This window comes from Drosophila erecta, unplaced genomic scaffold (assembly GCF_003286155.1).
Source record: "Drosophila erecta strain 14021-0224.00,06,07 unplaced genomic scaffold, DereRS2 tig00000000-arrow-pilon, whole genome shotgun sequence".
NCBI lineage: Eukaryota > Metazoa > Arthropoda > Insecta > Diptera > Drosophilidae > Drosophila > Drosophila erecta.
In genome coordinates, this window is record NW_020825194.1 from 21,009,554 (window position 1) to 21,021,622 (window position 12,069).

The following is a 12,069-nucleotide window of genomic DNA, read 5'->3' on the forward strand; positions in this document are numbered from 1 at the left end:
TATGATAGCGAAATCTTGAGAATAATTAAAATAAAAACACAATTTGTATACGTTTTAGTGTAATGTAATTTTTAATGGCCAACAATGAATCTAAATTTTGAATTACGATATTTTAAATGAATGTTGCCAGACTCTGCACGGTAATCGATAACACCAGTTCGATATACTGGTTCCTCGCGGAACCGCCCGCCCCTAGTCCTTTTCACTTTAGCGAGGCGAAATTGTCACATTTACATTTGACAAAATTGTAAGTTTTGAAACAACCGTTTCGATTGATTTGGAGTTGAATGTGTTCATTGCATTACTACCCGCCCAGTGAACTCGTTGAGTAACAGTTTTTCTTCGTTTCCGCACCAGCGTCGTCAAAACGCCCGCAGACAGCAACATCAAAAGTAGCTGCACAGCAACAACAGCAAACAGCCAAGATGCCCAAGAATAAAGGAAAAGGAGGCAAGAATCGTCGTCGTGGTAAGAACGAGAACGAGTTCGAGAAGCGTGAGCTGATCTTCAAGGAGGACCAGCAGGAGTACGCGCAGGTGACCAAGATGCTGGGCAACGGTCGTCTGGAGGCAATGTGCTTTGATGGCGTCAAACGCCTGTGTCACATTCGGGGGAAACTTCGCAAGAAGGTGAGTGCTGCTCTTTGTTTGGTCTGTGCTATCTCTTTATTGAGTGGGTGCCACTCTCTTAGGCGGCTCTCTTAAGCCACTTTGGCATTGATTGCCAGCGAATGCTACGTATTTACGTTTTTGTTTTTGCTTATGCAGTCTGTTCGTGTGTTTTTGGGGGCTTTTCGCCAATCCCCAACTTGTAACCTTTCTATACCTTATGTTCGCCTCTTTGTCTGCAATTCTCTCCACTGGTCCATTATTGAGTGAGTGTCATCGTCCTTGTGCGAATGCATTATCAAAAGAGAAGTGGGCGGTGTGGGCTGATTAATAATACACAAGTGCCTATGCACTAATGTAGTGAAAGCAAAGCAATAGCACTGCAAATACAGGGTGACCGATACACTCAATTCCTTCAAATATTTGGATTAGAAATTTATAACGGCGGTATTACTGTTACTTCCAGGTTATTGTGATTTATGCTTTATTGTCTGTCTACTTATATAAATGTGAATATTCTTTAACGGATGCAATATATATACCCTTTTATACAATAGTATTATGATCTATGCAGTCAGTATTCAGCTCAGCGATTCTGAAGCTAGTTATATGTATATTTTTCTATAGCTCCTCGAAATACGAAATACTGATGAATTTAAAATTATAGATGTTAATTATTTTCAACTTGAATCCCTTGGATGTGGCTTACGCAGAACATAAAATGAGAAGTTATAAAAAATATTGCATTCAAGATATATTCATGCCAATCCACTTGAGGACTTGTAATTTGCATTAACAACCCAATAGTTTGCGTATACCATCTGCATTTGAATAGCTACGCCAGTTACCTGAGGCACAGCCTCCTTCATAGCAGTTTTTGCGTTGCCAAACTGCAGGCCACGGTAACTTATTCCGTTCTTGTTCTGCAGTGGCAGTTGCTCCTTATCGCCTACCTGAGTTAGCCATGGTCGTGGTCGTGCTCATAAGGCGATTAGATCTGTTCTTCCGAAAGGAATGAGCACATGTCAAATTTTGGATGGTGCTTCACGCCGCAGGAGACGGGCGTCATAAATAAGACTCCAAATCGACTGCGTCAAAACGGGCCGCGTAATTAGTGACGTAATTAGTCTTCAATTTCTAGTAGCTGTCAAGTAAATATACAACACCAGAAGTGGAGTCCAATCGGAGCGAACAAATCAGACATAACTGCGCAACCAACAAATTTCCAGACTCTTGAAAATCGTGTCCCAGGTTAATTGCTAAACATTGGCACTGTAAATGCAAATATGCCGATTGAAATCCAAGTTCACCTTGCTGGCGATCACTTTTCATTTGGAATTCCAATGAATTCCAGGCGTTAGATCTTGAACTCTTTATCTTTATAAGCGCCATAAATGCGAACAGAAGCTATCAGATTATTCGACATAGATTAACAAAGTAAATCACCTGCACCACTGCAACTATTGAATTCAATAACTGTTTGGCCTTAGTAAACAGCACTTTTCAGATTCACTTGCCATTCCAATTGAAGCAGTTGAAAGAATTTCAAAGGTTCTTTGCACGTGCTGCGCCATAAAATTAACCTCATGCAACATCCTGACTTGGCAATTATTCTTGACCGCATTTGGTCAAGGGGTTGGGGCATTTATCTAATCTACTGCTAAGCGTCTTGTCCGAGGTGTCGAAAAAGCGGAAAAGCAATTATAATTTGCAAGCAAGTGCGACGTAGTTTTTGCTCTTCAGTTTGCGCCTTGATCTCCATAAATGGATTTATAATCTCTCCTAATCTTGAAATGATATGTTATGTTATGTAATGGCCGCAAAGTAGGGGATTCGATGGGTGCATGTTGCTGAGTTGCCATTGAATTAACTCCGAATTCTTCAAGTTTTTCAGGAATTTATGGCGATTGCACATTTGTGATTAGATTTTTAAGCAAAAATATGATATCTCAGTCGGTTATTACAGCACAGATTTCGGCATTACTAATTTTGTAAATAAAGCTGACGCACTGCAGCGATTATAAATAATGCTTCTCAGAAACAACCTAACAATTCATTTGCTTTACTTCTTATCTCTAATATATTATTGAAAATGCACCATAATTGATTTGCCAGTACCACAACATTTGAATACCTTATGGCTTCCTGGCTGCCTCACAATTTCTGGGCCATCTGTCAAGTTGAGTAAATATTGATAATTCCTAGAAAGTGGAAGTGCGGAATTACAGCTGGCCCCCCAATAACCCAGTTGCTGGGGGCTCAAAGTGCAGCAGTTGGACTCAAGGTTCAACATGCTCGATCTGAGATGTCTAGACCCGAATTGGGGCAATAATTTCGCGCATGTCCCAAAAGACTGTCAATCATCCAGTAGTCAGCTGATGGTCCCAATTCCGCGCGCTTTACGTGCTCGCAGCTAATCTAGTCACACTGATTCCAATCTGACGGTCGTAACATGCTCCCGATGCCCCTTTAATTTGGCCAGACGCCGCTCGGGAGCATGACTAATGCGTGGAAAGGCGCCAGGTGAGTTGTGGCTTCGTCCCCCAACAACTCCGCCTGCTCCCCGCCCAGCAACAGAAGCCAAATACATGGCGAATTCTTATCTGGCCGACTGTTCCTCAGCTTATTTCACAATCACTTTCGACTGGGCCAAAACTGAAGGAGCTCCGATTTGTACGCACTTTTCTAATTCAATCTGCGCAATTGCACTTAACTCCAAGCTGAAGATCAGGTGTGCGATCTATTTCGGTTCTTGTTTGCTGAGCTACTTTGGTAGGGAAAACAAGATAGTTCTCTTACGCAACAACTGGAGAGTAAAATAGGTCACATTTATTCTATTTTTACTCATCCTACTCGGTTAGATTAGCTAAAAATAAAGTCAGTTGAGAGCTGTGTTCTATTTAAGTGTTAACAATTTTATTCGTGTTTTTTGGAGGCTTAGTCTATGTCTTAAATTACTAGAATCGCGGCAGTATATAACTCTATATTTGTTCATCTTATTTCTTTAATGAGATTGTCTAGAGAATCTAAATTTTTCGTTGGGTTTTTCGATCTTTAGTGTTTTTTTGTATATTTCGTTTTTCGGTATCTTCAAATTCGAGCACTTATTTATGGTAGGTTTTCCCAGGTTGTTAGTATCTTTCCGATGATCATCTTACATGATCTGGGTGATCATCCTACATGATCTGGGTGGCCGTGCTGATGACCTGGTTTATCCACTCCGTAAAGGCGGAGACGCGGACGAAGACCGAGGGCGCGTTCTTCTGGCCGCAGGGCATCTTGCCCCAGGACACAATGCCGATGACGATGTTGGCCTGCTCGAAGTGCTGCTCGCAGCACTGCTGGATCAGCGGTCCGCCGGAGTCGGCGGTGCAGATGCTAACGCCTCCTGTCAGCGGGCCAGTGCACAGGTTGGTCTCGTGCAGCTGGAGTCCGGAGCGGGCGAGGATCTGTTCGCAAAGCTCCATGTCCAGGATGGGCATGTTGGCCTCCTGCAGGCGGTGCGGATAGTTGGGCACCGCAGTCATCGAGACATTGCCCCAGCCGTACAGAGTTCCGTAGCCCTCCGGCTGGGCATCCTGCTCCGGCAGCGTAGCTGGCTGCACATAGGTGTCAAAGGCCAGGGGCTCCTTGGTGTAGATGAGCGCGATGTCGTAGGGATTCACTCCGCCGAGATAGAGCTCGTGGCGCACGTAGTAGTCGATGTGCCGCATTTGGATGTTGCTCGCCTCGCCCTTCTGATCGTGGATGTCGTGGCTGCCCGCCACAATGACCGAATTCTCCACCGCCTGCGGCGAGCTGAGGCAGTGGGCCGCCGTCAGGATCCAGTGCTCGTTGATGATGGTGCCGGCACAGTAGTGGACCAGGCCCTGATCGGGTGTCATCATCTGTATGCTGACCACGTACGGCGCCGAGTGGGGAGTCGCCTCCCGCTTGGCCAGGAACTTTTTCGTCCAGTGCGTTTGTCGCGGTGCTTCCAGAGTGCTTATCCGGTTCTCCAGCAGCCCGTAGGCCGCCAAATTCATGGCCATGGTGTGGGCTGCTCCCGCGGAGCCGCCACCGCCGCACTTGCGCACGGTGGGCAGCTGCATGGAGCCGGAGGATGCAGAGCTGAGAACCACCATAATGCTGGCTATGGTGGACAGCAGCACCGAGTAGATGCATCGGTAGGATAAGAGCATGATGTCCTCGCTCTGGTTGCACGCGCCGCACGAGTTCGTCGAGTAGTAGTAAGTAATTTTGACGGTTTTGGGTTTTGGGTCTTGGTTGTGGAGGCGCGACTCGTTTGGGGACTCGGAGTCGCGACTGCTTTAGCTTTTCGCCCTTGTTCTGGCGTATCGATAGCACTTCACTTGTATTCCGTTTCGCTTTGGCATGGAATTCACTTTTTTCGGCCCGAGTTTGCCGTGTTCTATTGTTCAGGTGTCTCTTGCTTGCTGCCGATTAGGGATTTGCCCGCCGTCGGCGACTGGGGGCTGTATTTATAGGGAGAGCCTCTCTGGAGAGAGTCTCCCTGCCCAATTTGTAATTGGTGGCTCCTTATCGCCCCATAGCCAAGAAAGCGCAGCCAGCTCGCTCCCCATATATGGCTCCTTATCAGTGACGAGTTGAGATAGCAGAGTGCGAGTGCCAATGGCATGTCTAAGGTGCTTCGGGATCGGGCTTGTCTTGCCCAGGAATGCCCTACCTCCAGAGGATTGCTCCCTGATCGGTCCTAATCTACACATGTACTTGGCTCCTAGAGAGGAAGAGCGTGGAAGTGAGCTCTTAAGGGTTTGCTTGGAAAATAGGTAATTGGGAAATTGTTCAAATTTATAGTAATAACTAGGTAGTAAAAGTTAGCTTGTGTTCCAGTGTATGTAGTTATGTTTATGACACATAGAATTATCCCGAGTTAGTGGTTATACCCATAGCATTATTATCGCTGATTTAATTGATGAGAGTTTTTAAAATGGAAAACCATAATGAATCCAACCAGACTAGGACAGTGCTTTGATAATATTGAGTTTAAAGAGCTCTGTTCAGCTTATCCTATTGCAGAAATCGATCTGTGGAGTGGAAAACATATTACATTTCGAACTGAAACCAGTGCAAACTGCCTGCACAATCTGGAGTTCAATGATGTCCATGTCTATATATAGAGCACAGAGACCTGCTGCCTCGCATGCCAATCCACTGACGGATCACACATACTCGCTAACTTACTCATTGGCACACTGCCAGGTGCTTCCCAGCCCCAGCCAGCTGATTTCTTGGATCGGGAATGGGCCCATCCATAGGGGTTCGCTTATCTGCTGGAAATCGTAATATGGCAATTTCGATTCAATTTAGTCACGATTCTTCGCCTTTGGCATGATCTATCGGGTTGGTTTTCTGCTGCTCGGATAGATAGCAGGATGGAACCGTGGCGCGTTGCCATCCATTGGGCTCTAATGGATGATAAATACTCCAAAGTTCGCCGAGGGCCCAAAGAGGTTGGTTATTTCCAGCACGCATACGTAATGTGGGAATTATGTGGCAGTGGCTTCGATTCTGCTTAATTAATTATAAAGCCACCCCTGGTATCGTCGCTTATCGAACTTTACGTGGTCAACGAATTCCATATATGTGTACTCCTCGTATATGTGTCACCTATGCATGGCACTGGAATTTATATTGCACCCACTTGGGCGTAGTGCCAGTGACAGGAAGTTGTTTTGGGAAGTGAGTTTATGAATAGGCTTTGGCTTTGAATCACTCGACAAGTGCAACTTGCCCTAGGTCGTTGGCTCCGTCGGTTGAGTAAGTTACTATGAAGGGGGTTTTCCCAATGCAACCGTACAGCTCCCTGCATTTCCACTTCCTACTTCGCCATTCTGCTCTTGACGTCACTGGGGCATATCTCGATCTGTTGTCAGGCCTCCTGCGTGCTCGCATCCGATTAGTGGGTATATACTTGCTCAAGAGGCTTGCCATTTATATAGGAGGTAGCTTCTTATCGCTCCAGTACCAAAACCGGGTTTGCTCGTGATTGGATTTGAGGTATCTCAATGTGTCTTATCTCGGCAGTAGCGAATTCCTTCGTTTTCCGTGGAATTAGCCAGTGCCTTTATGCTCCATTCAGTTGTCCAATCTCTCCTGTATGTGACTTCTCACTTCGCTATAATCTTAGTTTATCAATGTTTGATGGTTTATTTCAAGTACTGATTGGGATCCACGAGATGGTTATTACTCCCTAGCCCACGTGAGCTTGTCTGCCCTCTGCTTGCGAAATTGTACCCTAAAATTAATTGGGTAATGGTCACTTTCAAAATAGAACATTCTTAACAAATATAGAACTCTTGTTTGCCCAGTTAGCATGGCGTTTGGTTGCGCATATTTGTGAAATTCCCGGAATGGAGTCGCTCTGCGCCATAGATCATTTATCTTTTATCTATTACACGGAATACATGCTGCAAAATTGAGTTTGCTTTTCCCCAAAGAATTACTCATAACACAAAGAAACAAAGACTCGTGGCGTTGCCCAAAAAAAGTGCAGATAAAGTTGTTTATTTACGGATTTCCTTGCCACTTTCAGGTGTGGATTAACCAGGGCGACATCATATTGGTGGGATTGCGTGACTACCAGGACTCGAAGGCTGATGTGATCCTCAAGTACACCCCGGACGAGGCCAGGAACCTGAAGACGTACGGCGAGTTCCCCGAGTCGGTGCGCATCAACGAGACAGTCACATTCGTGGAGGATGGCTTCGACGAGGACATCGAGTTCGGCGATGAGATCAGCTCGGAGGATGATGCCGACTCCGTGGACAACATCTGATTAACAAGAAACAAAGTGGCGCCGGGTGGGACGACGACGGTGGGAGCGTCTGGAACGTCTGGAACGTCCTTCTCGGCAGCACCAGCTGAAGCAGAGTCAGTTCGAGAATAGTAGGGAATTTAACCAATTGTAAAAAGCAGAAAGCCGGTAGCCCCGAGTCTTGTTCGAAGTCCAAGCCACCAACCAATCCAATCCATGAATCCAACATCTACAAAGCGGCGCAGCGGCAGTTAAATTGCGAAGCCAAACTTATAGTTCAGTTCATTTTTAGCCATTTTAATGTTCAATATCCTTTAAAATTGCTTAATCCCGGACATCCAAGTGGGTTCCCAAATTTAAACGGTTTGATTTACGGCCGCCTTAAACAACAAATTATAAAATACATAGTAGAACTGTTAAACTGTGCAAGAAATGGAACTTTGCGAAACATAAACTAATAATATTTGAATTAAAAACGAAAAAACAAAGAAAAACAAACGGATATTAGTTATTATTTATCTACCAACAAATCTATCGAACTAAATGAAAAAAGAAAAAAAAAATAACAAAAAATATACTAATGAAATCTACAACTCATACACATAAAATATGAGTTTAGCGAACACTAATATTTAAGACGAAAGGGATATATAATAATAATGATCAAAAGGCAAAGATGTGAAGTTAGCTAGCGAGTAAGCAAAGTCAAATCCATGAGTTTTCGCCAGATATATCTGAGCTCCATCCCCCAAGTGTTCCTTCTCAGCATTTCGTCTCATGTCTTGTTTTTATTATACACCTGCGTTATATTTTGATGGTTTTTCACTTAGCAATATCCAAATCATATTCCAAACGCCCCTTTTGTTTTTGCTGTCCATGCATTCAGTTTTCCCTGTTTAGTTGTAGTATAATTCGAACCAAACAATGGATGTGTAAAAAGTAAAGAAACTATTGATTTTTGTAATGAGTTGAACTCCAATAAATGGCGTTGATTAACCCGAATGCAAAACAGCAGACTTGCCAAGGTTTTTTCACTTCTTGATAGTAAAATTCATGCTACAATTTATTAAATGCAGAAACTCGTACATATGTGTAAGTGGAAAACCCATCGAATTTGGCATCGTTTACAGCTCCTCGTGGCGCGAAGGGAACTTCTTGAGTATGGCATGGTAGAGATTGTAGAACGCGTACACCGAGACCGTGATGATCACCAGCAGAGCTCCTCCGAACGCGATGCTCAGGAAGTTTCCATCGATGATGCCCGCGGAGCGGTGGCGCTTGGTGGAGAATATCTCCTCCGTGGTCGCGGGGTTGTTCTGCTGCTGGGACGTTCGCTCGGCCATCAGCCGCTTCATGGTGCTCAGACGCTCCCGCAGGACTTCCACGGACTCCGTGTCCAGGTCAGAGGTTCCTGATGCGGTTTCGGTTATTTATGTTTCAGACTAATTAAAAGAATAAACGTTTTCTATACCTGTCGACTGGGAAGCGGAAGCACTGGGATAGGTAGACATGATTAGATCTCTGTTCTTTATTAACTATTTGTGCAAAACTGCAGCTTGAGCTGGCTAAAAACAGAGTTATCTCAAAAGTTTTGGGGTGGGTTCGTTGGATTTCCGACTTTTAAACGCGCAGGCGCCTAACGGAAATCGCGCGGTGTTGCCACACAAACGCGCTGCCAACTGTTTTGATTGCGAAGAACGAATCGATAGCAACGGCTGCCAATCGATGGGGATCCATCTCCAAACACGTGAAACGCGATTTTTGATTTACCTTATGTGTTTTGAATGCTGCAATGGGTTTAACTAAACAATATTTGGCCTACCGGGCTATAGACAGCTTTAATATCATCACCTCCGGCCGCGCAAATGTGAACTTTGCCGTTCTGGACAGGACCGAGGGTCGATATGTGGCCGCTCCAGCTGCTGAAAATGTGATCCTGTGGGATTTGCGGTAGGCTTATAAGCTTTTCCCTATTTTACAATTATTTACATTTTATATTCCCCAGAATGGGCGATCGTAAGCTGACGCTGCGCCGCGAAAAGTTCGAGGTCACCTGCCTGAGGGTCTCGCCAGATCACCTGCACATTGCCGTTGGCTATGCGGATGGCATGGTTCAGATCTTCGATCTCAGCTCGGACAGGTACTACGATCCCATCTGTAAGCTGGCACTTCACAAGAACGCTGTGAGCATCCTGCGGTACGATTTGCAGGGCATGCGTCTGGTGAGCGGAGGCCTGGACACCGAGCTGGTGGTCGTCGATGTGGTGGAGCAGGCGGGAAGGGCTCGGTTGAGTGGCCACAATGCCGCCATCACGGACGCCCATTTCCTGCAGCGTCTGGTGGACGAGAGCATAGTGGTAAGCTGCTCCAAAGACACGCAAATCAAGTTCTGGAACCTGGAGACGCAGTTCTGCTTCAAGACCATCGTGGATAACCGCACTGAAGTCTGGGCACTGGCTTTTATTGGGAATCTAATGGTTGCTGGCGCTGGCGAAAGCGGCATGAACGTCTACCGCCTCAGAAAGCACGACGGTGGCATCACTGAAACTCTGGAATCTGCCGTTGAAGGCCTGTCCATTGATGACGAGGACACCATCAGCCCCATTAGCGTGAGCAATTGCGGCACCATCCAGCGGGCTGGAAAGGGGCGCACCGTCAACCTGGTGACCGATCCCAGTGAACGCGTGATCAGCTGCCACGGCACTAATGACCTAATCGAGAATTTCTACATCTGCACGCCGGAAGAGGTGAAGAAACGTCTGGCTAAGCGCATAAAGAAGGAGAAAAAGGCCACTGAGGATGAGGGATCAGACGAAGCAAAGCTGTCCGCAGAACAGTCGCTGAGCGATGAAATCAAGCGATTGGAGAGCATCCGTGCCAAGCAGAAGATCAAGTCCATTGATGTGGTCTTGGGCCAGAACCAGGAGCTGCGTGTCCTTGTTAGTTTGGCCAACAACAGCCTGTCCTTGTACTCGCTGGAGGCGTCTATCAAGACGCGTAAAGCAACCGATCCCAGCGCGAAACTTCTAAGGTCACTTACTCGTCTGGGCCACCAATCTGAAGTGCGATCCGTGTGCTTCAGCAACGATTCCCTGGCCATTGGTTCCGGAGCTGGAGAATCCTTTAAGTTTTGGGATCGAGATGCCATGCAGTGCCTGCGAACTGTGCCAACGGACTACATACTCTGCTCGAAGTTCGTTCCCGGCGATCACTACGTCCTTCTGGGCATGAAGAGCGGCAAATTGCTCATTGTGGACGTGGCAGCGGCTGATATAGTAGAGGAGATTCCGGCTCACGAAGGTGAACTTTGGTCCATTGCAATACTGCCCGATCAAAAAGGATGCGTCACTGGCAGCGGCGATTCCACGGTTAAGATCTGGACATTCGAGCTGATCGATGCCGGCGAAGGCGCTGCCCAAACCAAGGTGCTATCCCTGCTGCACAAAAATACACTGAAACTGGAGGAGACCGTGCTGTGTTTGGCCGTTAGTCCGGACATGAAGTACCTGGCTGTGGGACTGCTGGACGCCACCGTAAAGGTTTTCTTCCTCGACACCTTCAAGTTCTACTTATCCCTGTACGGTCACAAGTTACCTGTGATCTGCCTGGACATCTCCTACGACTCCAATCTTATTGTAACAGGATCAGCGGATCGTAACGTGAAAGTTTGGGGCTTAAATTTCGGTGACTGTCATCGTTCAATTTTTGCACACGACGATTCGGTGATGAGTGTACAGTTCATACCCAGAACGCACATGTTTTTTACGTGTGGAAAGGATGGAAAGGTGAAACAGTGGGATGGCGACAACTTCGAGAAGATTCTTACCTTACCGGGACACATAGGCGAAGCATATTGTCTGTCCGTATCTCCAAATGGCCGGTATTTGGTCACCTGCGGATCAGATAGAACTCTTAGAATGTACGAGCGCACAGATGAGACAATTGTATTGAAGGATGTGCAGGAGGAGGAGCGAGAGCAAATGGAGAATGAGCAACTGGCCACGGGCGAGGACAACACAGTTCCCTTGCTTCCGGGTCTGAAGATGCCGTCCCGCAAAACAGTGGGTTCCGAACAGTCCGCTGAATCGATTCTTGAATGCCTTGAGATATCCAAACAGTTCGAGCTCGAGGCGGAGGAGAAGCCAGAGCTACATCCCCTGATGCAGGCCCTGCAGGTAAAGAATCCCGAAGACTTCCTGGTTAGCACCCTGATGAGGATACGTGCTTCCGATCTGGAGGAGGCCCTTCTCCTACTACCCTTCTCCACTGTGTGCGAAGTCCTCGAGCGCCTGCCCACTCTGCTGACCCAGCGACCCGATCAACTGGAGCTGCTTTGTCGCGTCACCATCTTCCTGTTCAAGGTGCACATGAAGCCCATTTCGGCGGCTAAGAACATGAAGCCGCTGCTAGTCAAGCTGCTCTCGATGCTCAAGCGGGACGTTGGCCAGCTGCGAGATGTCTTGGGGTGGAACCTGCACGGCCTGGCCCTGCTACAAACAGAAGTAGAGCAGCGCGATGGTGTCCAGCTCTTCAGGGAGGCCACGCAGGTCCGCAAGAAGCGGGATAAGAAGCGGAGAGAAGCCAGCAAGCGGAGGCTGCAGATTCAAATGGTTTGAGGCGCAATACCCTAGACTTAGTTGTATAAATCCAATTAAACCTGTTAGTTTTTCTATGATTTACCGG

The 12,069-nt window shown here is 46.7% G+C and overlaps 4 protein-coding genes across 4 annotated transcripts; 2 read left to right on the plus strand and 2 right to left on the minus strand.

The window, feature by feature from the left end:
• The first annotated feature begins 144 nt into the window (after nucleotides 1-144).
• On the plus strand, nucleotides 145-8,402 carry LOC6551903 (eukaryotic translation initiation factor 1A, X-chromosomal). The gene is made up of 3 exons (XM_001979628.3): nucleotides 145-247; nucleotides 358-629; nucleotides 7,165-8,402. The coding sequence occupies exons 2-3, from the start codon at nucleotides 426-428 to the stop codon at nucleotides 7,405-7,407; spliced, it is 447 nt and encodes a 148-aa protein (XP_001979664.1). The 5' UTR covers nucleotides 145-247; nucleotides 358-425; the 3' UTR covers nucleotides 7,408-8,402.
• Nucleotides 3,572-5,162, minus strand: LOC6551904 (lectizyme). The gene has a single exon (XM_001979629.3). It carries the CDS (start codon nucleotides 4,787-4,789, stop codon nucleotides 3,785-3,787), a length of 1,005 nt encoding a protein of 334 aa, XP_001979665.1. The 5' UTR covers nucleotides 4,790-5,162; the 3' UTR covers nucleotides 3,572-3,784.
• Nucleotides 8,403-8,421: 19 nt separating the features above from the next.
• Nucleotides 8,422-9,022, minus strand: LOC6551866. Its single transcript, XM_001979627.3, has 2 exons — nucleotides 8,858-9,022; nucleotides 8,422-8,797 (listed from the first exon to the last, which is right to left on the minus strand). The coding sequence occupies exons 1-2, from the start codon at nucleotides 8,895-8,897 to the stop codon at nucleotides 8,511-8,513; spliced, it is 327 nt and encodes a 108-aa protein (XP_001979663.1). The 5' UTR covers nucleotides 8,898-9,022; the 3' UTR covers nucleotides 8,422-8,510.
• An 83-nt stretch (nucleotides 9,023-9,105) lies between these two features.
• Nucleotides 9,106-12,061, plus strand: LOC6551865 (WD repeat-containing protein 3). Its single transcript, XM_001979626.3, has 2 exons — nucleotides 9,106-9,336; nucleotides 9,392-12,061. Exons 1-2 carry the CDS (start codon nucleotides 9,179-9,181, stop codon nucleotides 12,000-12,002), a joined length of 2,769 nt encoding a protein of 922 aa, XP_001979662.1. The 5' UTR covers nucleotides 9,106-9,178; the 3' UTR covers nucleotides 12,003-12,061.
• Nucleotides 12,062-12,069: the final 8 nt, after the last annotated feature.

What these genes read in the sequence shown, in the direction of transcription:
- LOC6551903 (XM_001979628.3), top strand. Translation starts at nt 426, where the DNA reads ATGCCCAAGAATAAAGGAAAAGGAGGCAAGAATCGTCGTCGTGGTAAG. An exon ending in GGGGGAAACTTCGCAAGAAG is followed by an intron (nt 630 to 7,164) that starts GTGAGTGCTGCT and finishes TGCCACTTTCAG; the next exon opens with GTGTGGATTAACCAGGGCGA.
- LOC6551904 (XM_001979629.3), bottom strand. Translation starts at nt 4,789, where the DNA reads ATGCTCTTATCCTACCGATGCATCTACTCGGTGCTGCTGTCCACCATA.
- LOC6551866 (XM_001979627.3), bottom strand. Translation starts at nt 8,897, where the DNA reads ATGTCTACCTATCCCAGTGCTTCCGCTTCCCAGTCGACAG. An exon ending in TTCCGCTTCCCAGTCGACAG is followed by an intron (nt 8,798 to 8,857) that starts GTATAGAAAACG and finishes AAACCGCATCAG; the next exon opens with GAACCTCTGACCTGGACACG.
- LOC6551865 (XM_001979626.3), top strand. Translation starts at nt 9,179, where the DNA reads ATGGGTTTAACTAAACAATATTTGGCCTACCGGGCTATAGACAGCTTT. An exon ending in GTGATCCTGTGGGATTTGCG is followed by an intron (nt 9,337 to 9,391) that starts GTAGGCTTATAA and finishes TATATTCCCCAG; the next exon opens with AATGGGCGATCGTAAGCTGA.